This window comes from Humulus lupulus, chromosome 5 (assembly GCF_963169125.1).
Source record: "Humulus lupulus chromosome 5, drHumLupu1.1, whole genome shotgun sequence".
NCBI classification, from domain to species: domain Eukaryota; kingdom Viridiplantae; phylum Streptophyta; class Magnoliopsida; order Rosales; family Cannabaceae; genus Humulus; species Humulus lupulus.
The window spans coordinates 24,717,745-24,744,857 of NC_084797.1; the positions used below are offsets into that span (position 1 = coordinate 24,717,745).

General features: G+C 33.3%; 1 protein-coding gene across 1 annotated transcript; it reads right to left on the reverse strand.

Annotated features, from left to right (window-relative positions):
* Nucleotides 1–21,930: 21,930 nt before the first annotated feature.
* LOC133834641 (uncharacterized) lies at nt 21,931–22,745 on the reverse strand. The gene has a single exon (XM_062264316.1). The coding sequence runs from the start codon at nt 22,708–22,710 to the stop codon at nt 22,057–22,059; it is 654 nt and encodes a 217-aa protein (XP_062120300.1). The 5' UTR covers nt 22,711–22,745; the 3' UTR covers nt 21,931–22,056.
* Between the last annotated feature and the right edge of the window lie 4,368 nt (nt 22,746–27,113).

The following is a 27,113-nucleotide window of genomic DNA, read 5'->3' on the forward strand; positions in this document are numbered from 1 at the left end:
CCTTATCTCGCAATGTGGGAGAAAACATAGAGATTTCTCGCCAATCATTCGAGCCATACTGTAATCTTATGTCTTCCCAAACTTTGTTAATACTATACATTGTTTAGGATTCGACCAACCAGCTATCATCTCCATGAACCTTAAAAACCACATCATAAAGTTATTCTGGGGGTCACTAAAAGATACTAGTACATTTGGCTCATGTTCTAAAAGGGTGGGAGACCAATTGGACATATCGAGTACCACTTTACCTCTAGTTGAGCTCTCGGATGCCTCGTCCTAAGGCTCACTGCCTGACACGGAGGGTTCGCCCTTGACTAAGCTCGAACCCTTCCTTCTCTTTTTCTTTGAAGGGTCAAAACGATGGGGGAATGGGACATCTTCTCATCGGGCATACTTATGAGTCCCGACGTCATCCATAGACTCGTCTTCATCGAAGGAGACTGCATAGGCAAAGCTTATCCTCATGAAGTAGGTAATTCTGCTGGCCATAAGGAAGCTTCAAGATTTCATGTTGATGGTCCATCATTTCCTGAGTTGGCTTCGGGTGGTCAAAATTGGTTGTAAAACAAAAAAATATCACCATTCGAGCTCAAGGAAAAGATGAAATCTAAGTTCAAAAACTACAAAGATATGACTTACGTGGACGTTGGAATGAGTAGAACTTGGACGGTTCGAGGCCATTTGTTCAGAAAAACTGGGTCTTGAAGTTTGGAGGGTGGTTGGGGATGTTCTCGAACAACCATTATCTTGAGGCCAACTCGAGAGATAGTAGAATCCATCCTCACCTTTAGCCTGAGAGGGATTGCTTTTCAAGCAAAAGAGATATAATATCTCATACGAAGATGGACCTTTCCACATGATTTCGTGATAAAGTGACATCAGCGTCGCTAAAACTCGATAGGAGTTGGACTAAAGTTGATAGGGTGTGATATTGATCCAATCAATAAACTCTCTAAAGTAACCCTTCAATGGCAGGAGTGCCCCAACTCGCATGTGCTCGTAACTCCAAGTCACGAGAATGATGTTTTCATCCAGGTTGTCCTCCCACCTGGAGCATGACCACTCCTCTCAAGAGGCCCGGGAGCTTGACACATTAACTTGCTAGACAATTTTAGGCCATGGCAAGACAAAATGTCTAAAGTCTGTCTTGTGGAGGTAATCAAGCTCTTATATAGATCAGCCTCAAACAATTTGCCTTTGGTGGTAAGAATGGAAGACACCACAAGGGTTGATGGAAGGTTTTGGCTTGATGAGCTCTCCATGTTCTTGAAGGAGAGCTAGTGAGGGTGAAAGGCAATGGAAACTTTAATATCGGGGTCTAATGGAATTGGCCTAATTTCTGGATCAAGGTCGAGATAAACAGCTACTTGTAATCTCCTTCTTTTCCTTTCTTCAAGCTCGATTATCTGACATTGAAAATGGGTAATGATGTCCTCGCGTTCGGTTCGTTCTTCATACTCCCTTATCATTCTTTGGTTGCACAAGAACGGAAATTAAATTTGAGGTGATGGAGGTTGGTAAGGAATGGCAAGGTTGGGCCCCCACTGATTCATCCAAACTACATCATCTAACAATAAAGAAAAGAGTGAGAGCCCATCATTAAAGAAGATGTATATAGAAAATATCTTGAAAATTCAAGCATGAGCTCAATGTAACGAGAGAATAGTTTGAGTCAATCGGATCGAATCAGGCTTGCAATATCGAGATTAAACCCACATATAGTGGGTGGATATATTTCAATTTTGGACAATCCTAATTTTCTAGGAAAACAATGAGTTGTTACCCAAGAAGGGATATTATCGATTTGTGTGTATTTAAACCCTACTTTTTAAACCTTATTTCGTGTGCTACACGTAACCTATAACCTATCACTCTACAACCTAAAAATTTCCATTTTTATCTCTAAAAAACCTATTTTCCTCCCAAATAACTCTTTTAGATGGATTAAATGTTTTTCATTTTCAACAAAATTTCAAGAACATCAAGAACGGAGGCAGAAGTATATACAAAAAAAAAAGAAAACACTCTCAATGCATTGGATAAATGACGTAAAGAGCATATAAAGGAAAAACTTACACAAAGTTAATCGGGGGAATGAAAAGAGTGTTGATTGAAAAATTGAGAACAAGGAAGACCTTGTAGAATCTACACTGTGAGGAATGTCTAACTTTTGCCTTTTGGAGAACATGCAAAGCCTATGATTCTTTCAGAAAATGAAGAGGAAGAATGAGGGTTTATAAAAGTGAGGAGAGAGAAAAAACAGTAAAACATATCACGGCCTTTAAAATTAAATTGGTATTTGATCTGAGGACTCCCATTTGATCTCTAAGAAATGGCAGTTATAATGGACTTTAAAGGACGTGGGCAGAAAGTTTTAGTTCTTGAGTACTTCTGATAACCTTTCCTGCATTGACACGTATATCCACTCGAGTGTGGTAGGTGCACATGTTTCCCGAAAGAGAAGTTCAAAATTTTCCTTCTCACGGGGCTCGAAAAGATACTTTTAAAGGCCCAAAATGTTACACCCCAAATTTCAAGATATAAATATCAGCTTTGAAATGTAGGCCCGCAATTGTGAAGACTGGTTATATAAAAGTAAAACATTATGGTTACTTTTGCAAATAATCAATCATGTCAAGGTGTCCGTCACTAGCACTCGAGTATGCAATGTGAGCTCGGAGGCAAAGGTGCGCTCTGAAGGTTAGTCTCGAAAGTTTGGCAGATGAAAAAGTGGTATTCGTTATGAAGAGCTCAAAACATAGAGCAAGCATGAAAGTATGTTGGGATAACAGCCTACACGGTTACAATTCCCTATAAATGTGGGATTTTTCATAGTCGTGTGTAACCAACCCTATTTTTAAGGGATTTATATTTAATTAACATTAAATTGTATTTTAATATATTCTTTGGTATTTCAAATTCAAATGAGATATTTTGTAACTTTCCTAAAATTAAGGGAAGATTATTATGTAAATCGGGTCTATAAATAGCCTGGATTTAGTAATTTTTTTTCTTACGCACAAATTTTACTCATAGCTCTCTGAAATTACTCTCAAAGCTTTAAACGCGGACTATTTACTTAATAAAAGTGACTCGTGGACGTAGGTAGATTTTGTTGCAGTTTTATGCCCTAATTAAAACCCTATTTCTTTGTAATCTCATTTTATTATCAATAAAAGAATAGAAATCATTTTTGACTTGGTCAATTACTTTGCTCACATGTTTTATTTTCATGATTATTTGTTTAATATCAAAATCTTTTAAATCCCAAGCATATAGCTAATCATATTTATAGTGACGTAATCACAGTGGAATATAAATATGATTATATGTTCAAAAAATAAGTTAGTCCTAAGATTAGTCAGTGCACAAGATTTACACTAACTTGTGAATCTACGATATGAACTACTTATACATTGTAGTGTTATGTTCTTTATAGAACATTAGCAAAACAGATAAGATCAGATGTATTTGTTACATCAGACTGGTCGGATATTGACTTTAGATAGATAAGTAAACATAATGTTATTATCTATTCTAATCATATTATATAGTTGAATATAAGTTAATTCAATCTCAATTATGAGTGGTTAGTATTCTAACTGATTATATTATTTGAGTTCTTTGACTTGTTCGTTACCAGCTTACCCTACGGACTAGCCCATACTTACATCTTGGGAACTCGGTAGTATAATTGAGTGGGAGTGTTAATCATAGATATGAACATTTATGGCTTCTGATGAAGAAGTAAAATGATGGTTTCCTTTTAGTTTGGTTCGAGGTGCTAAATGATAGATATCTCATTTCAGTAATTAATATTAGTTTACTGAAATATCATTTACAAGGAACTAAGTGTTTTAAGGATAAAATACAATGAGGGGTATAACGATTTTTAAGTCCCATCTCATTGTAGACCGTATGTAGAGGATTAAGTGATAATTATGGTTGTAACAATAGATAACTAATAATGTATCTATATTGCTTATAGAGCGTTCTATGAATTCAAGAGTGCAATTCCGAGTCTATAGTGGAGTCACGAGGAATTAATAAGTTAGTAAATTTATTTGTTAGATTTATGATAATTTATTGGAGCTTAATTTCATGGGCCCATGGTCCTCATTGTACCTTGGATAAAATCATCTAGATAGTCTCAATTAATTGATTTAATTATCAATTAGAACTATCAAAGTTGAAGAGGTCAATTTTGGATAGTTTCACAGAGTTATGTATTTTTTAGAAAAAAAGAGAAATTATGGCAGATTTATTAGTTAAGATAAATAGTATATAAATTAATAAATAAGTTTAAATCAAGGTTCAAATTATAAATAATTAATTTGATAAAGGATTTAAATAATTATTTAATTAATTAAATCAATAGAAAATAATACAGGCCTTGATTTTGAGTCCAATGGGCTTATAATCAAATGGGAAATTTCACGGGCCTAAAGCCCTTGATAATTTCAACCTAGGGCTTCAAATTTGCTATTATTTTATTGATTTTTTAATTAAATTAAATGGCCTAATTGAGTCTATAAAAGGAGTGCTTAGAGAGAAGTCAAAAGTTAAGATTTCTGAGATGACAGATAAGTTTAATCACTGGTATTTTGATAGTTTTAGATTCTCTCTAAACACAAGTCATTTTCTAAGCCTCTTTGTTCATTTCTTTTCTTCTCTCTGTATCTATCTCATGTGTTGATAATTGCCCACACTAGTCTAGGTGATTCTAAGGATACACTGGAAGACTGTGAAGAAATTAGAAGAACGGTTCAGTTTCTTGCACTACAAGAAAAAATGCTTTTAATAACACTGAAAATGTGTTATCAAAACACACCATAACACTTTTTGATGTGTTAAGACCGACTATGTTATCGTAGGTCAGGGTACTTTACATAACACTTTATCATTGTTATACAGATGTGTTATTATACTGTCAACGATAATACACTTTCTGTGTTATTTTAATAAATAGATAAGTGTTTAATTATGTTATTTATAGTCGAGATTATATAGCACATTTCAATACTTATATATTTGTGTTATACTACACTTTAGTATAACACATTATTTGTGTTATATAATGAAGTTTGCATAACAATTCTTTACATAAAAAGTGTTATTGTAATAGATATTATAACACAATTTTCGTATTATTTTAATATTTAGATAAGTTTAAATTCTCATTATATATTTACACTAATTTATTCTATTATATTTTAATTTTTTTTATATAATTAAAATTAGCTTTCTAATATATACTAGCATCATCAAATAACAAAAAGTAAAAACATTCAACATTGTATTAACAATTCACAAATTAGTTTAAAACATTCAACACTGTCATCAACAACAAAATGTTCTTTAAGTATTCAAGGAGTCTTAAATATTCAACATAGTGAAAAGTTACTACTTTCAACACAAAATATTCTACAGCTGCCCAACACAAAGCCTTCAAAATTAAGTATCCTTTTCTACTTCGCTTGTCACTTCTGCAAAATAAACAAAGAAATATTTTATTGTTATTATCTAGCATCACAAATTACTTCAATAAAAATGCTATGGAAATTATATCCAAGAAAGGACACCACATACAAAATAATGAATTCACAACTACACCAAAGCAAACAAAGAAACCAAACACTAAATTATAAGCTTATGCTTTGGATGCAATTTATTTTGCTTAGTACTTAGTGGGCATCACCCCACCGTAGTTTTAGGATTGGACAGATCTTTTGGTTTTCTATATGCATATTATGCTTTTCAAGCTGAAACTCGATTTAGAAAAACTGTTATTATGAAAGAAAAACTGTTAGCAATGGTTTATGTTCTATTCACTTATCCCATACATTAAGCTATAGTGTGTATAATACTAGTTATGTAGTTGGGGTTTTTTGTTTTTTCTTTCAAGTGAATCTCTACTGATCATGGGAGTGACTAAATGCTTGGGGTACTCTTAGGCACTGGTAGTGATAGAGATTGGTGAGAATTTTGGGAGACCATTATATATTTTGTCTAGCCTTCCTTTTTATTTTTTAGTTGCAATTTTATGAACTTCTCCAAAAATTTACGTTGCCTAAAATGAAAGCATGATGGTCCTAAAAGTGTTGGCAAAAGCAAGTTTGAAATAAAGAAAGGAGATTGGAGCTGTCCCAAGTAAGTACCCGCTGCCCGTAATGGTTCAGTGAAATTAGATACTCATGGATTATATTTCAGAGGATTCGTCCAAAAACTTTTTACATTGAGAATATTATATTAAGTATAATTAAGTTGAAGGATATTACACTTTCATTAAAATTTTAAAGTAAGTTTTATTTTTATTACTGCAAATTTTCCCTAAAAGTGCCCATTAGTATAGTTTTCTATCTACTCTTCTGACCACACCTATCTTTCTTTCTTGTTGCTTCTTTCCATGTGTCCTCTCAAGTAGCTTTGGGTTGACATTTTTTTAGCATGCCTATTCCCAATTTCCCACAATCTATCGCCAAATGAATCTTAGAAGTAATCTAAAATGTATGCAAACCCATAGTGCACCCATCCAAATTTCAAACAGTGCAAATCCTCTTCACATTAATACTTTTGTGTGTTGCAAAATGATTTAATTAAATATCTAAAGTTGTTTAAATATAATTTTATATTAGGTTAATTTCTTAATGTGACTGCTGCAAGGCATAGGCCGAAGCACAATTTTTGATGATAGTTTAAACCAAATGAGATGATTGCAAGTTTCCCTAAGCAAAACAATCCTGCATTTTTTCTTCTATTAATTTAATGTTTTGGTTTCAGGATGGTTCTGTTCATATATATGATCTAAAAACTGGGCAATGGGTATCAAGCTTTCAAGCTGCATTAGGTATACTCTAGTCCACTAGAATGTGGAAAAATTCGTATTAGAGATGACTTGCGCTTTCCTTTATAACTTATTTTTGTATGTGTGACACCTCAGATATTGTCAATGGCTTCTCCTTTCATCCATTTTTGCCAATGGCTGCCTCTTCATCAAGGCAGCATAGGTTTGTTGTTCCTGGTGATGGCGAGGAGGATTTGCATTTGGGTAGTAAAATTTTTATTCTTACTAGTTTTTTTTCCCTCTAATCTTGGAAGTTTTCCCTCTACGAGCTAATTACTCTCTTGAATAAATAAAAGCATTTCATTTCTTGGTTTTCTTTTAAATTATGGCTTTCTATTTTTTGCAATTTAATGATTTGCTTATTTTGCTCAATCTGAATTGTTCCCCAGGATTCCCATACAACTAGCTGCAAATTGAAGTTGTAACAGAGAGCTTTCACCAGTTGAATAGAGCTTTCACCAGTTGTTGGGTAAGCACTGACTTGATTTCCATTTCAGCACCTTTTATATTTTCCCTTTGATGAGCATGATATTTGGTTTGGTTAGATTTTCTATTGATTGTGATGCCTCCTGATACGGGTTTTGATGCACATGCATATTGTAATAATCACATATGGTAGTTCTAAAGGCAGTAGTTCTTTCATGTGGTCACTGTGTGTTTCATATTGAGTTTATTCGATTCTTCCTTTTTATTTATTGATTTTTCTCAAGGAAGAGGGTGTGTATATATATATGTGTATCCCTTTCAGTATTGTTTAAGAATTAAGATACAGGAAATGAGAAATTGTATGTTTGTTTTTCATTTGTAACCATTTTGAAGATTAAAAAGAACCTTTTCTTACGTTAAATTTGATTGATTGATTTTTTAACTCAAAGTTGCGTGTGTATGGCTTAATTTTTGTTGAACTTGTGTTTGGCTGTTTGGTTTCTATTGAATAGAATAATCACGTGGAATGACTATTACTTTGTTCTAAGTGTTCACAATGTAGTATATTCTTTGAACACTGAAACTAGAAACTAGAAACTAGAAACTAATGGTACAAGGAGTTGAGTGTGAAAATAGAAGATAATAAAAAATAGGAAATGATGGTTTACATGACGCTACTATGTTAGGGAGGAATAATATTTTCTTATGGTGTTTTATAATACCATTAATATTTTCTGAAAATTATACTTGTTTTCCTTTCTATTTTTCAAAAGATTTATAAAAGCTTATGGTTATTAGATTTTTTTTTATTTTGGGATAAAGTGAAGTTTAGAGAAATGGGTCATTGGTACCAGTAAGAGTCAAAAGGACCTTTAGTTTAAGTAAGGTGCTTAAACCTAACTTTTCACTCAATGTGGTTATATAGTTGTCATTTGTAGCCACGAAGAAGGCCCTCTAAGTTTTTTGCATTCCACCTCCAAAAGCTCTAATTATGGTCATAGATAAAAGTAGAATGTAAGTTTTGGCATTTTTATATACTTTAGTTTGATCTTGCTCTTAATTTATTTAAATGATTGGTTTGTTTTTGGATGAATAATATTTCATTCTAGTTCAGTTATAATTTAGCAAATTTGAAAAATGATCTCGCTATGTACTATGTTATGAAGAGTTGAACCAAGATCATTAAACAACACTAACCATGACTATCAAAGATAAACATTATTTAAGTAAGCACATTAATATTTTGGATGGCTTTTTTATTTCTTTAATACTATTTATGGTTCTCTGATATTGTTCCAATTGCATATCATGTAGAACTATTGCTAGAACTTGTTCTGTTTGCGTCTGTAACATTAGGTATCCATTTTTTCGCATATAGTAGTTATGATTCATTAATTTTTCATACTTTAATGATTCCCTTATATTTTAGTCTCCTATGCATATAAGTCTTTTTTAGCTTTAATTTATATATGTATAAGGAAAAGAAGAAACAAAAACATTATAAATATTTTCAAATGTGTGACTTGGTACTTTTCTTAGCTGTTTTTTTTTTCTACTTAAGTGGTGCTTGTTCTTATTTCAATACTTTTTTGTTGTGTTGTTTGGTCTCCGTAGGCTCGTTAAAAAGAAGACTATAAACTCATTAAATTATGTACTAAGGAGTGTTGGGAGCAATGATTTGTAATTATTGTTATTCTCTATATATGTGTAAATAGAATTTTGTTACTGTAAATAAAATTATGCTACACTTGATTAATTTATTCTATTTTCTAATAGATATTTTATTTGACAAATTCTACAATTGGAAATCAAGAGAAGGTTTGATTATGCTAGTCTAGTGCCTTCATTAATCACTTATTTTCACCAAATTTAATATTTTCCAATTATACATGCTTCTGTTTCACCATATTTAATATGTTCTAATTAATAATTATACATGCTGGATTCTTAACATTTCCTTGGCCAGGTAGTCTCTTGGTCATTTCCTTTATGTATATCATATCTTAATAGAAATATTTTCATATATAATCAACTAACATCATGAAACATATATTTATATATTATTAATTGCTTATTTATTTGTGGCAATTAAGTCTACAGTGGCATTTAAGCCTTGATTCTCTTAAAATATAATTTAAAAATTTATAGTAGCATCCCACTTGGTTTTGTACTAAGGAATAATTTTGGCTGGTTATATATTAGTATAACTTGTTTTTATCTTTGATTATACATATAATTGTTATTTGAGTTATTTTTCATCAATATTTATGGCTGAAAAATCTAATCTATACATATAGAAATAATGAAAACAATATGACTAAATGAAAAATCTAATCTATACATATAATTAAAAATCTAATCTATACATATAAAAGCTTACCTAACCATCTATCAATACCAAGTCAAAAAATTTAAACAACACACAATAATTTTTCTTCCTTATATCACTGCAGCACACAAACAAATTTTCCAGAACCTACTTCTCTAATACACACAAGTTTTCAACCTTCTGTTATCACCGTAGCACACAATTTTAATCTCAGAACCTACTTCTCTATGGATTAATATTTAAGATATTCAAACTCCTCTAACATTTTTAAGATATTAATAATAAGAGTTAAAAGAACATAATTCTGTACCTCTTGCAAATTAACTTTGCAATGCTCCTTGCCAATTCAATCCACAACCTACAGAATATAATCAATACCTAAAAGATTAATACAAAATTAAAATTAAATGATACAAAAGAACCATAAAATTCATGAAATTACTTCTTATCAGTTGAAGGTCAAAATAGTTTATTTGGAAGGGTTAAATCGTTAGAGCTGAACATAAAGATGTGTGTGAAGCCATTCTACATGGTAGTATCTTATCTTCAAAATGGTTGGTAATTTCTTTTATGTTTATAATTGGATTCTTGTTAGTTATTTTGGTCCAGTCAGCAATCTTTTATGTTTATAATTGGATTCTTGTAAAGCAGTTAGTTATGTTTCGTTATGTTTACTACTGCTATATATACTGTTGAGTTGTATACTTTTACATATAGTTTTTTTAGAAACTTTACGTTGTAATTCAGTAAAAAAAATCTGTAACTGAGAGAAGAGAGATTTGTACTGAAAGAAGAAGGAAGTTCTAATAAAAGTGGCTGCCCGTGGATGTAGCTTAGAGTTCTAAGTTTTGACTCTAATCTGAACCACGTAATTCTTGGTGTTGTGTTTTAACTGGTTTGATTTCTTGTGTGTTTCTTCTAACTGGTTTGTTCTTGTGACTGTTTCTTTGGATCAAATTGTGTTTGTGCAAGTTGTTGTGATCTCTGGTCTTGGCTCTACATGTTTTAATAAATTACTCTATGAACTATATATCAAAAAGATATTTGATCAATATCTTGAATGAGATTTGACTCATTCTCCTCGCATATTATTCCATGTACTGCTTCTTCAGGGTGGGCTATCTAATGGACAATATATAGCATTAAAAAGATTCTCCAAAACTGCAGGATAGTTTTTTCATTACAGGAAGGAATTAAGAGAAAGTAGAAAGATACGCAAAACAACAAGTGTGGTGGTCCTCATAGTCACATCATGGGTTATATCAATAAGATTGTCCATAATTTTTCAATCTATATCAAATAAATTTTATCATATAGATTATATACATTGGAACAAGCAACAAGCATCTTTCATTTTTATTCTTTTCCTTTCCAAATAGGGATGCTAGCAATTCTTGGCTCAATTCAAAACATGCCAAAAAAACATGGAAATAATTTGATTCCATTCTAATCCCAAGTAAGCTAAGTTGTCTAAACATGTTTTCTGTGGTGACAGGAGACCAAAATATCAGAGTATGCAAAACAAAAGATGATCAGTGATTGTTTAGGTGACAATGGACCCCATAAAATCGACTAAAGATATGATCTTGAAAGCAATCTGAGAACAATTAGAGAATATTATATTGTAACTACTAAAGCCTCTCTGATGGAATTTTAACAAATTTGACCATATATTATAAACAAGGTAGCAGACAAAAGTGAAAGAAAAAAAAAATGAATAAACTTATACAGTACACAAATAGCAAACATTCAAACTCAGATTTAGAGCATTGATCTCTTTCATATTTATAGAATACCAATAAAGCAACAACAAATGACATGATAACACCAGTTATATACACATATCAAGAAAAATGCTCTGTATGTGCATGTTAAAAAATTCTCATCCAATTCACACAAACCATGTCTTATGGTCGATTCTAAAATATATTCACATTCCATTGAGTTTTTCTCTCCTTACTAAAGAAGAAGAATTCCTAAAATGCAACAGACTCTAGTCATTCTGCCAGGGCTTGAATTAATCAAGGAAACAAAAAGAAATCATGAAACATAAAGAATAAAACTATTTGCAAATCAGGCAAAGAACAAAATGAATATGATTTCAATTATAGAACATACCCAGAATTCGTCTTCCAGAACTTACAAATAAAAAAAGGAACCACCCTAATTTTTTTAGAAATTTAAGAGCAGGGGATTGAAAACCCATAATCTTACCAACTAGCAACACATTAATACAATTAAAAACAGTCTCAAAGGTTACAAAACCACAATCTAAATTTCAGTCATTGGACAAAATGATATGCAATCGCATATCAGATAATCTTTCCAAAGAAAGAGCAAACAACTAAAACCAAACAATTTTTGAAAGGGGACCAAAAACACATTCGAAGCTTTAGTTTATTTCTTGCAATTAAGGGAAGAAATTTAAAATCATAAACTATATTCATTAATGGTTCAAACTTAACACAAAGAAACATATTCTAACTCAAATGTCCAAAAAAATCATCATCATTTCCGCTCATTCTATCTTAAATTCAGCTACTAAAATAAACTATATTTCAGCAACTTAAAAACTATATGATCATACTATGTACTCATAAAACAAATTGGTTATGAAAAAAGAAATAAATAAGTCTGTTGCATCCCATTGAGTCCCTAACCCTATGTGTAGCCAATAATCCCATTTTATCCAACCAGTACTATATTTCCAATATAAGCACCAATTGGGGCATAGGACTCCAAAGTATATTAGGTACCGAATTTCCAGGTGGTATGTCCTGAATCTAAGCATGCACTATAGCCAATCTCAGTCTAATTATAACTATGATTTATCACTAGCTAGAACTTGTTTCAGGACATACAGTAAGAACTTACACTCTTAACAGTGGACCAATTCAACATCAAATACTAACATACAGCACATAAATTAGATTACCTTATAAAAGATAAATAAAAGGGATGAAAGAAAAGTATATTATAACCCTGATGAACACCAAACACAAAAGTGAGCCCCAGTTGATTAAAAAAAACAAATCTTTTGTCTAAATCATTATCTTGATTACTCAATCAACTAATTAGTCATGGAACCCAATAGTGATCTAAGACCTCTTTCTGTTTTTAAGGCCCTTGAGTGGGGACATTGGGAAAATATATGGCCACCAGACTATGCCAACAACTAATACCTTGTTACTAATGTACAAACACTTCTGTTAAGAAGACATGATTCACTTCTGAAAGCACTAGTTGTTAATATTATTTAGTTATGTTAGTTTGTCTGTTGAAGAGTTTGTTATATGGTAGTTAGTTTCATAACTACCCCCTCTGTACTACTCATTCTCTATATAAATAAAGCTCTTGACTAACTCTCTTTAATGAGTTCAATTTAGGCACCATGAAAGCTGAGAAAAAAAACTGGTCCATGCACTATTTTACCAATCACAGGAAACATCATTTCATTGTCATGACAAGAATCAAATTGAGGTTTTGCTGATCAAACTATTAAATTTGGTTATAGTTACAAGACAGGAGTACCTGTGTGGTGCTGCGAGCAACCCCGTCCCATTTGTTGTAAGTGTTTCTGCTATTTTCTTTCCATAATCCAAAATCCATACTACAGAAAAAGAAAAAAAAAAGAGAAACTGTCCAACTCGTGTTCCTGACTTTTCCAATTCCAAAACAAGAAAAAATGCAAACGAAAATAAAAACAGAAGCAAAAGCTCACCCCACTGCTGGCATTTGATCCATCTTGCCAAGATTTTTTCCTGTGCTGTATTCGATTCATGCATTTAAACATTATGCAAAAAAAAAAGTATACATTTGAATTTGTCAACATTAAAAACAACTCTCATACGTTAATGGCACATGGACATTAGACCATGTAATATGCAATGGCTTGTCGAGGTTATTCTTGACATTAACAACAACATTCCAGTTGGTAGTGACGTTGAGAATCGGTCCTGGAAACTGCCCCTTTATCCCAATAACCTAGAATAATGAAACAGCCAATGTCATTTTATCACTAGCCTCAAATGTTTAAGCCTTACACAGTAAAATACTGGAGCAAAAGGAAATAAACAGAACTTAAAAGGTAATGCTACTCAAAATGAAGTAAAAAGCCATATTAATTTCTCGTACTCTTTAAAAAACAGTACACATAATCAAGTTGCCGACACACCTAAATAACCAACAAAAGAAAGAAAACATACCCATGAAAGGAAAATTATTCAAGCAGACAAAAATACTATATATTATAAAGGATAAATAAAAATGAATTTATTATCTTCAATATGTAACATTTTTTTAAGCAAGTTAAATAATCTAACTGCATTATGTTTTCTATACTATGACGAAGAAAGATAAGAAAGAACAAGGGATGGAAATAGAGAACCAACTCAAATTCCATAGTAAAACTAAAGGTGTACCTTCAATGTTATTCTCCAGCGAGTATGCTTCGCCTTGTATTTCCAATATTCATGGTTTACAAGAATATACTGTAGAGAAAAGACAATTAATGCAAGAACAGTATCATTCTCAAATCCTGTTTCCATCAGCTGCATTGTGAAATCCAGCACTGCAACATTTTAAATCGCATATCACAACATGTATTACTTTGGAGTCTATACAATATAAAGCACCATTGAGCTGATCACATGAAATTATTAATTACATGCTCTTAAACATACCTATTGTAGTTAAGAAATAGTTATTCTCGTTTTCTACACAGTCAATTAATAACATTGTTGCCAATTTTAGAAAGTTCATTCAATAGAAAAATCATAACAATAATTTAAATGCAGATAATTCTCTCACCCAAAACTCTTTAAGAATGAAAGAACATTCTCTTTAAAAACAAAGGAGCCAGAAAATTTCAACAGAAGAGAAAGTGCCCAGCACATGTAGTCTCTTAGCATTTTTCACAATTCAATCATGCGCCATTAAATTTGAAAGAGTCAATCCAAAAACAGAATCAGGTCTTGCTTTAAAATCTTTCCACAAGTTTTATGGAAAAGTAAAATAAAATGAAAGGCTTCCCAAAACAGAATCAGGTCTTGCATATGAACGTACCACACAACTCTACACCAAAGGCTTTCATATTATGCATACACCAAAGGATTTTCATGTATGAAAAGTTAGAATATGATATTATACACAAAGCATTATTATACAAAAACTTGGCTGTTAGAAAGGACAGGGGTCAATAAAAACCTGCCTAAGTTCATACGCCACGACAGAACCTCTTCCAGCCCTTCTTTCAAGCTTATAGGGTTGTAATTCAACTCTACTTTGGCCTTCTCACAGGAATATGCCCACTGATGCCTTCATCACTAGCCAACTAAGCTTTGACCCAAAAATTTGAGTTTGCTACATATGCACCTAGAATGTGAGAATGGTTAGAAATTAAGAAGAATTTCTATTTTCATTACCCAGTCCCATTTTCATTCAATATGTCAGACAATAGAGAAAGTAGTTTCTAGAAAGTTTTAACTATATTGGAAGATATAATATTAGGAATTAAAGGTTGAGCAAATGTATATCTTGACGTGAAGAATTTTCTTTTGCTACTAAAATTTAAAATCTTATTCTAAGCTTGCTAAACTGACTTAAAAAGCAGGGTGAAAGAGGTCAATTCATCAAAAGTTTGCTGACACAATCAAAATAAAGAAGTACCATTTCAAGAAAAATAACATTAATAAAAATCCAAATGTTTCGAACTAAAACTAGACAACAATCTTGGGTTCAAATCGAAAAATTGAAATGAAAAGTGAAAAACTGAAGATTCCAACAGCCAGAATGTGACTCAAAACAAATTAACAAAACAAACTAATAATAGTACAACCATAGTTAATAGAAATCAAAAATATTAATAGCAATGTGAGAATGGTTAGAAATTAAGAAGTACACAAAAATGTGATCAAAGCAAAATGGGTAATGAAATCGATTATTTAAAGAATGTAACTTGATTGTCAGTAGTTTGAAGTGTTGCTATATACATACTATACTGTACTGTACTATTCTATACTATGTATCACTACATGTACACCATAATCAATAGATGAAAAGGCATGACAAATAAGAAGATATTAAAGCACCTTACTGTTTCTGGGCTATGGAATATCAACAACTTCTTCTCCTATATTGATAAATAACAGAAACCCACTCTTATATTTGATTACACATATTCTTCTCTCCACAGCCCACCCCACACTCTCTGCCCAAAATAATTAAGCTCGTAATACAAGTTACACTTATTCTCCACAATACCCAAACATATAACACAGAAAAAGACCCAAAATTAGCCCACAACAAAGAGGGTGAAAGGATTTCATTAGTGAAAGGATTAATTGGAGCTTTCTGCAAAGATATACAATTAGGAAATTACCTTTCATACTCCTATGCATAAAGATTATTTCGTCCAAGTGTTAATAGTCACAACACCATACGACAATATGTGAAAGAATGAAAATTTACCCTTCCATGAGAGGCTTCTTCTCTTACATATGACCACAGCTGTATACCTAGTTGAACCTAAAAATCAGCGTCCATACACAAGTTAGAAGTTGAGCAAGACAAAAATCAACATGCGAGCAGGAAAACTAAGAGAAGAAACTCACTCTTATATTTGATTACGCATATTCTTCTCTCCACAGCCCACCCCACACTCTCTGCCCAAACTTATTAAGCTCGTACACAGGTTACCCTTCTTCTCCACAATACCCAAAAATAACACAAAAAAATACCCAAAATTAGCCCACGACAAAGAGGGTGACACAAAATCAAGAACGTACCTTTATCGACGGGGCAAGCAGAGCGCTTCATATCGAGAAGGCTATTTGGGCATGGAGTCGAAAGAGGCAACCTTGGCAAGTTTACGAAGAATCTCCTGGTAGACGGAGGTAGTGGGTGAGAAATTAGGCTGTTTCAAGGCCCAATTGAAGATGCGAAGCACGGAGGACTCATCATTCTGGCGACGAAGGGTGTCGAGAAGCTACTTGGCATGAAGTCGGGAGGGAGGGGTTGATGTTGAGACTGAGAAGAAGAGAGTGAATTGGGATTGAAGTTGGAGTTTAAGTTGAAGGAGTCGTGGTTGAGAGAGTGAGGAAGAGACTAAGGACAGCACATGAGAGAGAGGCCAAAAAAAAATATAACTTTTACAAGTTATAGGCGGGCTCCCAAAAAATATTACCGCCTTTTTTTTCTTTTCCCACATATACATACCATAATACTTTTTCAGATCTATTATATTATTATGTTATGAAAACGGGTATTTGGTGTAGTGTTGATAATACTCTGCGATATAAAGGATACAAGAGTTAGAGAAACTGAAGGAATGACTATTTCATTCCGCTGCGTATACTGTAAGTATTCTATTATTAGTTTCTCTTTGAATTCAATTTTAGAAACATGTTCTAGGTTATCTCATATTAATTTGTTTAATATTAGATCTACATGAAAATAAATAAAGATATTGTATAAGTTTTTCCAACAGATTTAACTACCGAACCACGTAAAAAATCCATGCTCTTTATTTTCTTCCTTTATTGTTTATAAGTGTTTAATCACTCTTATTTAATTTGAGATGACGAAAAACATAGTGAACATAATTTATATTGATATAATTATTAAATATTATTAGGGAAATTTGGGTAATTATGCAATATATGGGGCCCCATATCAAAATTATCCTACCCACTATTATTATGTCAAATTGGTCCTATTATTTTCCTTAGTTCCCGATATACCCCTAGCATTTGTTTCCATTATTTCTCTCTCTTCTCTTGATCTCTCACTATTCTCTCCTTAAGTCTCTTGGTCTCAAAACCAAAACCCTAAAAAGAAACCCCAAATCTCTTCTCTAATCTCTCGGTCCCGAACAAGAATCCTAAGCCCCCCCCCCCCCCCCCCCCCCCCCCCCCCCAAATCTTCCCTTGGCAGTGCTCAGATCCTTGTCGTGGTCATTGGTGAGTCAGAGGAGACAAATGGAGAGGCGACGATGTCAAAGGAGACGACCCAAAGCTTGAAGAAGCCACCCAGAAGAAGACGAAGGTGAGTCCTCGATCCATTTCTGGGTTTGTTTGTCTGCGCCTGTTTGTCCTGTGATTTTTTGTTCATAGGTTAGATCGAGGTTGTTCATAGGAAAATTAGGGGTTTTTTTTCAATTTTTTTCCTCCACCTTGATAGAAATTGATAGGCCTTGATAGACCTCGATGGGGTTCAATTGACCTCGACAGGATTTGAGGGATGTCACCTCGACATGCTTCGATAGACCTCGATAGAAATCAATAGGTTTATTTAGGTGTAGAATCTGATTGGCCTTGATGGGCCTCAATGGGCCTCGAAAAGCCTCAATATAAAGTGAACAATTTTGGAATTTGTAGGATTTTGAGTGTCTCGATAGGCCTCAATAGACCTCGATAGACATCGATAAGCTTATTTATATATAGAATCTGAATGTGCCTCAATAGACCTCGACAAGTCTCAATGGAACTCGATTGTACATAAATGTAAAGGTCACCTTGACAGGCCTCAATGATTATTTTATTTAATTGTACCACGATATGCCTTGATAAAAATATTTTTGCTTTGAACATGAATGCCTCGATAGGCCTCAATGCTTATCAGATTGCTTAAAAATGTTATTAACACTTTTTTTTATTGTTTCAAATGCCTGACCTTATTGTGTCGTTGGAGAAGCACTTTCCTGCTCGTGTTACTTATAGGGGTAATGCTTACTTGGATACCCTTATAGAGCAATTTTAGAGGCGTAGGTTGATTATATAGGCAAAGGCACGCCCATTGGGACAATTCTTTAATGCCAAGGCCTTTAGTTTTTCTGGGGTTCTATTGCACCAGTTGATGTTGCGTAAGGTGGAAAACAAGAAGCTTGAAGAGGGTCAGTTCTACGTGGGCAACAATCTATGTAGATTCAACATTGTGAAGTTTGGCCTAGTTACCAGCTTGAATTTTTTAAAAACTTCATCCCCAGAAGAGTTGAAAGAGCATCTTTCAAGTGATCAGATCATCCAGAAATATTTTAAGGGTGAGGCGAAGGTTAGTTTCAGTCAGCTGGAAGATGCTCTGAAGGCTTCAACAAACCTAGAATATGCATTTAAGCTGGGTTATGCTACTTGATAGAAGGGGTGTTGTATGCCCTTAAGAAGACAACCAACATATGGTTGATTCACTGAAGCTGGTTGAGGATCTTAATTACTTTTTCAAGTATCCGTGGGGAAGTTTTCCTTTAAGAAGTTGATTAGAAGAGTTCAAAAAGGCATGAAGAAGCAATTGAAACTCTACGAGGACAAGAAGAAAGTGGGTTCAAGATATTGAGCAATGGGAGGATCAATTGCCATAATTTTTTCAAAGAACTTCTAAAATTTTGTCTTTCGATAAGCGTACGATGCACACCCCATGATCTCTTGACAATGGTCGGCTTTGAATTTTGCCACCACATTCATACAGATGTGGTGGTAACAAGCATTGTGGTAGGCATTTGGGAACACAACCTCCAAAGCATGAGTAATTCTTGCATGCTTGTCCAATACAAAGGCTAGGTTGTCAACGTCCTCTATGGCTTCCTTCAATTTTCTCATGAAACAAGTCCAAGAGTTATGGTTCTCACTGTGCACCAGTCTGAACGCAATTGGAAACAAATGGTTGTTTGCATCCAACGCAGTTGCACAAAGCATGTGGCCACCATACTTGTTCTTCTATAATGTGTCGTCCACAAAAATGACAAGATGACAATACTAGAATCCCCTCTTACAAACACCAAGGGAAAAGAAGCAATACAAGAAACGACCATCTTCGGCTACAAAATTAGTAATTGTACCTGGATTCTTCAGCTCCAACTGACACAGTTATCCAGGTAACTTGGAGTATGAATCCACACATGTGCCTATAACATACATAAGTGCCTTTTCTATGCATCTTCATGCCTTCTCATAGCTCATTTCGACCCCAAAATGGTGCTTCATGTCCTACCTTATGTTGTTTGCCATGTACCGAGTACCATCGTTAGTAAATTTCTTCTTGATTAGGTGGCCAACAACCCATGGTGCTGCTTGACGGTGGTCCTTCTCTCGGATATCTTGTGAGTAAGTGTTTACATCGTTATAGACAGTAATCTCAAACATTTCAGACCAGATTTCTTTATTTCCCCTCAAACTCCAACCACAATCAGGATCCTAGCAGGTAATGTACCACACATCAGTACCAGATTTCTTCACCATAAACTCAAAATTATTCTTCATCACAAAGATGGCTGCCTTGGTTTTCAATTCGAGCTTGTTTCGAAAGAACTTGCCAAGGTGCAATTCTCCTAAAGATGTGCTGGTTAAAGAAGGATGATATCGATACGAGTCATCTATATCTTCTTTGGTAAACATGGGAGCACTCCAAGTTTTACGATCTTCACCTAAGTCCAAAAGAGAACTCCATATATTGATATCTTCAGTTCTACCTGGCCCTAGACGACTACTACTGGTCCCAGGTGTTTGCCAATCTTCTCTTCTGCACTCCTCAACTAACATAACATTTGAACTCTGTGTTGGCAAATCTATCGTAATATCTAGCCCATCAACTACTGCTGCATCAGCAACTGGATCGTTGTTGACATAAGACTTGTAACCATAGGTATCGTACTCCACTGTGTCAAGAGCATGTGGTGGAGCTCTAACAGAGATATCATCATGGACAATAACGTCTGGATTTGTCTCTGGAACAAATGTCCCAACCTCACTTTGAGTTCCCCTAAAACCATGACATGGGGGAGAAATGTTATCTTCAAATCGAACTTCTTTATTAACGATAGGAGAGGCCGAAGCATTTCCTAAACAATCCTTCTTAACCAATGTTACGCACAGACGAATCATCTTCTCAACAGATTTTGATGCTAAGCCCACGAATGCACGAACATACCTATCATTTTTCATAACAATAGGTTTGAAGGGATGTGAGAGGCATGTGTACGAGACCTCAAGTTTCAAGTTGTACACACATTTATCCACTTCAAGCTCATCATACAAAATTTCAACCAGTTGCTCGTATGTCACGCTTTTCTCCAAAAGGAGAACTTGATTTTAAGCATCTCAGAAAATCCAATCCTTAAGCTCCCGAACACCATTGTATGCAACAAATATAGAAACAGTGAAATCTATATTGACCAAAACAAAACAAAAAACATAAAGGTCAAAAAATTAATAACATAAAAAATCTGCAAAATATCAAGTTCCATCGAGTATCGTCTATAGTTTAATCGAGGTGGCCAAGTATGGGAAATTTTGTCTATGTATCAAGGTCCATCGAGATTCATCGAGGTGGTTGTCTATAGGACACTTCGGTTCCCTATCGAGGTCCATCGAGGACAATCAAGCCTAATCAAGGTGGCCAAGTATGGGAAATTTTCTCTATATATCGAGGTCCATCGAGGACCATTGAGGTTAATCGAGGTTGTCATCTATAGGACACTACGGGTCCCTATTGAGGTCCATCGAGGACAATCAAGGCTAATCGAGGTAGCAAAGTATGAGAAATTTTGACTACATATCGAGGACCATCGAGGTTAATCGAGGTGGTCATCTATAAGACACTACGGGTTTCTGTCGAGGTCCATCGAGGCTAATCAAGAGGCATGTCGAGGTACATCGAAACTTATCGAGGCAAACAAAGAACGCGGAAAAAAAACCCAGAAAAACTTACTTTTATTCTGACCGTGAAACAGTGAAAAAAAAAATCCAAAATGCAGAAGCAAATTTGTTTGAAATAGTTAAAACAATGTAAATAAACAAGTCTACTCACTACATATAACAAAAATATACTTCACCATAAGATTTGTGCCACTAGATCCCAAACCCAAAATGGAGTTTCTTGCCTTGATAGGATTCAAAACTTGCCTAGAGAACAACTTCAAATCGAAGATTAGATGAGCTCCAAAATTATTATAGATCAAGAGAATACATGGTGGTTGCTTTGTTTTTTTTTTTTTTTTTTCTAGTGAGAGAGCTTGAGAGAAAGGAAAACGTGAGAGATACAAAATTATTATAGATCAAGAGAATACCTGGTGGCTGTCTTGGATTTTTTGAGTGAGAGAAGGAAAAATGTGAGAGATGGAGAGAAAAGACAATATCAGAAAAAGAAATGGAAATTTATGTTAGAGGCATTTTGAGAATTTAGGGGAATAATAGCATAAAAGAAAGATGTTTAGTTAGCATGGAATAATTTTATTATAGGACCTATTTTACGCACCAATAAATATTTATTTTTAATTAGATTTTAAAAGTATATTCGGTTGAAGTGAAAATAAAACAAAACATTTAAAACTAACAAAAAATAATAAATACATATTTTTTATATATATAGAAATATACATACTTTTATAATTAATTAAAGATCTATATGTTTAACAAACAAACAAAACACAATAATTAAATACTTTGGTCGACAATCCTAAAGGGTTTCAAATACATTTCAAATTTTGGATCGTTCTAGTTGGGATCTCAATATCCATGGTACAATTCAGCTTAGGCGACTTCTTCTTTTTAAGAACCCTAACAACTTGAATCATTCCTTCTAACTCAGAGTAGCTGGTCAACGACACGACTCCGGCTCCAATATCCCTTCCGAGCTCTGACTCGGCTTGGCTATCCATGCCAGCCGAATTCAGCACCACAACGGCGTCGACTTTCTTGGTAGTCCGTGCTCTGACTCGGGCACCATCGATGAAGGCCCGGCCAAGCGGGAACCCTCTATACGCAAAGACAACAGAGCCGGACTCGTATATAAAACGAGCAAAGTTTCTGTTCTTGACAGTGAATTGAGCGTTCAATCCCACGTTAATCGAAGGCTTTGACGAGTTATTGTTTGTATTGTTGCTGATTTCGAAGCTCGTGATCGAGGCTGCTCTAAGTCTGAATTTGGGTGTTTTGAAGCGAGTAACGACAACAGCATACACCGAAACGACAACGATTAGTAAAACGACAAAGGATGCGATGGACTGTATCCGTTTCCGCCGCTTCTTACGGCGGAGCTCCCGCGCCGCCTGTGACACTTCCTGATCGCTTCGGACGTAGTTGTGGGGCGGAGCTAAGGGGAACTTATCTGATTCCATCATTTTGTTGTTTTTGTGATGATAAAGTTTTTTTTTATGAAAGTGGTCTACCTGCTCACACACAGATAAACATGAAAATTAAAATAAAAGTCAGCTTATTACGTACGTACGTACGTAAAAATTGTTGGGATAATGTTTTGAAATTTAATTAATTTTACTTTTCAAAACGACGTAGCAGTTTAAACTTTTTGACTTTCCACTTTTTGTGTGTTATCTAGATGAACTTTTACTTGTGAACCAAATAATCAAAAATTTAAATTTTATATTTACCAAAGTAATAAGAGAAAACTTCAATTCAAAATTTCAAATATATAATTTAGAGGGCTGATACAAGGCAACTTAAGGTGTCGGTCATGGGCAGAACAGGCCTATGTCTAAGGCTTCCTTATATATACTAAATACAATCACAGTACATATTGCACATTTGTTTAATTTTATTTATATAATTTATTATTTATTTTTCTTAAATTTATATTAATCTCATAAATTTTGAAATAAATATTATATGTTAGTTAAATAATTTATTTATTTTTATTTAAGTTTATATTTGTTCTAGTTTTTAAATTTGGAAGTAACAACAAGAGATTATATATTATATGTTTAATGTAATATTAAATATTATATGTGGATTTTAAATTTAAGTTTCTTGCAAGTCTTTAAAAAAAAAAAGTAATTTAAGCTTCTTGCTAGCTTTTTTTTTAAAGTAATTTGTTGCTAATTCACAATAGATTATATTATATATTTAATTTGATATTATTCTAATAAATGAGTTAAAGTTTAATTCAATTTTATTTAAGTTATAAAACTTATGATTTTATTATTTTTAAATAATTATCATCGTAAAATTTCTCAAAAATATCATATTTTAATTATTTATTATTTTTAAATAATTATCGTTGTAAATTATCTGAAAAATATCATATTTTAATTTGTTTACTTATTTATTATTTTTAAATAATTATCATTGTAAAATATCTCAAAAATATCCTATTTTAATTTTTTTTAATTTTTAATTTTATTTTATTTATGTTTAAGTGTTTACAAACTACTGTTAAATATAAAAATATTCTATTAAATATAAGAATATTCTGTTAAAGTTAACACTAAAAAAATAAAAAACCGTTAAAACCAAGAATTTATGTTATCTACACATTTATTATATAGAAGAGAATAAAATCAACTAATAAATAATCACAAGTACAAAATATTGACTTAAACAAAACAAGACTCCCTCTTGAGATTTGCCGCAACTTTGTTGTACTTCTTTTCACTAATCTGATCTTGATTGAAACGCTCAACCACTTGAACTCCCTTCAATGGTCAGCGAGTGCTTGAATCCTCCCGACGCAAGGCTTGTAAAAATCTTCTCCCGAAGACTATAATGTTGTGTTCAAATTACAATGTGTATTCATTCATGAACGTGGTATAAAATCACCACAAAATTCAAACACTCATATTTCTACAAGATCACGTGAATACTGTGATCTTTGAATACAAATAAGGAACTCTCACAAAGATTACAATATACTCACAAATTATGCATCCAAGAGTTCGCTTTTCTCACTGCCTTTAGAGCCCTATTTATAGAGTCATTTTTCGTGCTCATAAAGGCTGAGAAAGAATCTCCTAATAAAGGCAAGAATAATTGAAGATATTCTTGATTGATGAAGAGTTGCAATTTTTAGAAGATGTTGATCCAACAAAAACGATTTTGGTGAGGACAGCTCAGACATGTGTCGGATAAAAAACATGCTCAAAATAGAAAGAACAATTAATGACATTAAAGATTCAGTTTCTTGAATTTCAATTCTTGAGCTGCACGAAAATATACAATCAAATATTCCAGAAATGACTTTGGGTAAGTACTAAATATTTGCAAGATATAACTTCCCTTTATAATCAAATTGAGAGAATATAAAGCTTAATATAATCCGAAAGTCTCAAAAAAGGAAAGTGAATTTCTGAAATTTACAATAAACGGAAACAGAAATTGATCTTTTAATTAAAAAAAATATTTCTATAAAATATGCCAATTTTAGGATTTACAATCTCCCCCTTTGGCAATTTTGTAGACAAAGAATATCTATTTTTAAAAGATCCCTGCAAAACACAAGTAAGTGCTTAAAATCACAAGAGTCACAAAATGAGTCCCCCTGCGAAAGATAACCAAAGCACAAGTTAAAAAAGTTAACAAGAACCAATAAGAAACAGTAGGTCAGACAACATAATCGATGTACCAAAAATTAGAGTTACTCTCTCTCCCCCTCATTCTCTAAGAAAATGCCAAAGAACAAAGGAAACTAAACCAAAAGAAAGACATAGCAGTGTTCTTGTACAATTATCAAAAGCAAATAAAAAAGGGAACTGAGACCATCATGGAGCAGGAGAGGTGGAGGCACTGATAAGAGCCAACGAAGCAAGAATTTGGCATTGAGTATCCTCCATGAGAGTGAACCGGTTAGAAAGACGTGTAAGACCTGTCTAGACAGAAGCGAGATCAGTCGCGACAGCAGGAGTGTCAGTCACAACATTGCCAAAACCAGAACCAGCCAGATTATTGCCTTTGACCTTTTGAGTTGTGGACGGAGTATGATCATCTTTGACAGTATAGGTGGGACCAACCAAAGGAGAAGTCAAGGTCTCATGGGACTTCTTCAAAGGACGCTGAGAGTCCAAGAGTTTGTAAATGATTTGTGGAAACATCAAGTGTTGACCCTTGCATTTGGCACCACTCAAGGACATGATTTGATCAAAAATAACAGCAGCAAGATCAATTGCGACTCCAGTCCCAATTTTGAACAATAGAAAAGCCATGTCTTGAGTGATGGTAGAGGAAAGAGTGGTAGGCATCCAATTAAACATTGCGAACTTGAAAAGAGCACCATAATAATGAGTGAGATCCATGACTCGTAGAGAGATGCTTGGTTCCCAATGTTGGATTAGCTTATACAGGATCTTTATTTATTTTCTTGATATCTAATATTAAACAAATTAATACGAGATAGGCTAAAACATGTTTCTAAAATTGAATTCAAAGAGAAACAAAGAATAGAATACTTACAGTATACGCAACGGAATTAAAGAGTCATTCCTTCAGTTTCTCTAACTCTTATATCCTTTCTCTCGCAGAGTATTATCAAGAAACTGAACCGATCTTCTATTTTCTTCACAATCTTCCAATGTATCCTTAGAACCACCTAGACTAGTGTGGACAATTCTCAACACATGAAATAGATACAGAGAGAAGAAGAGAAAATAACAAAGATGCTTAGAAAAGGACTTGTGTTTAGAGAGAATCTAAAACTATCAGAAAATCTGACTTGTGACTTATCAAACTTGTCAGAAATCCTAACTAATGACTTCTCTCTAACCACTCCTTTTATAGAATCAATTAGGCCATTTACTTTAATTAAAAAATCAATAAAATAATAACCATTTTGAAGCCTTAGGTCGAAATTATCATGGGCTATAGGCTCGTGAAATTTCCCATTTGATTATAAGCCCATTGGACTTAAAATCAAGGTCTGTATTATTTTCTATTGATTTAATTAATTAAATAATTATTTAAATCTTTTATCAAATTAATTATTTATAATTTGAACCTTGATTTAAACTTATTTATTAATTTAGATACCAATTTATCTTAATTAATAAATCTGCCATAGTTTCTCTTTTCTTCTCAAAATTACACAACTCTGTGAAACTATCTAAAATTGACCTGGTCAACTTTGATAATTCTAATTGATGATTAAATTAATTAATTGAGACTATCTAGATGATTTTATCCAAGGTACAATGGGGACCATGGGCCTATGAAATCAAGCTCCAATAAGTTATCATAAATGTAACAAATAAATTTACTAGCTTATTAATTTCTCGTGACTCCACTATAGACTCGGAATTGCACTCTTGAATTCATAGAACGCTCTATAACAAATATAGATACGCTATTAATTATCCATTGTTACAACCATAATTGTCACTCAATCCTCTATAGACGGTCTACAATGAGATAGGCCTAAAATACCGTTTTACCCCTCATTGTATTTTATCCTTAAAACACTTAGTTCCTTTTAAATGATATTTCAGTAAACTAATTTAATTACTGAAATGAGATCTCTATCATTTAACACCTTGAACCAAACTAAAAGGAAACTATCGTTTCACTTCTTCATCAGAAGCCATAGATGTTCATATCTGTGATTAACACTCCCACTCAATTATACTACCGAGTTCCCAAGATGTAAGTATGGGCTAGTCCGTAGGGTAAGCTGGTAACGAACAAGTCAAAGAACTCAAATAATACAATCAGTTAGAATACTAACCACTCAGAATTGAGATTGAATTGACCTATGGTCAACTATATGATATGACTATAATAGATAATAACAGTATGTTTACTTATC

Coding starts and splice junctions, on each gene's coding strand:
- LOC133834641 (XM_062264316.1), bottom strand. CDS start 22,710: ATGATGGAATCAGATAAGTTCCCCTTAGCTCCGCCCCACAACTACGTC.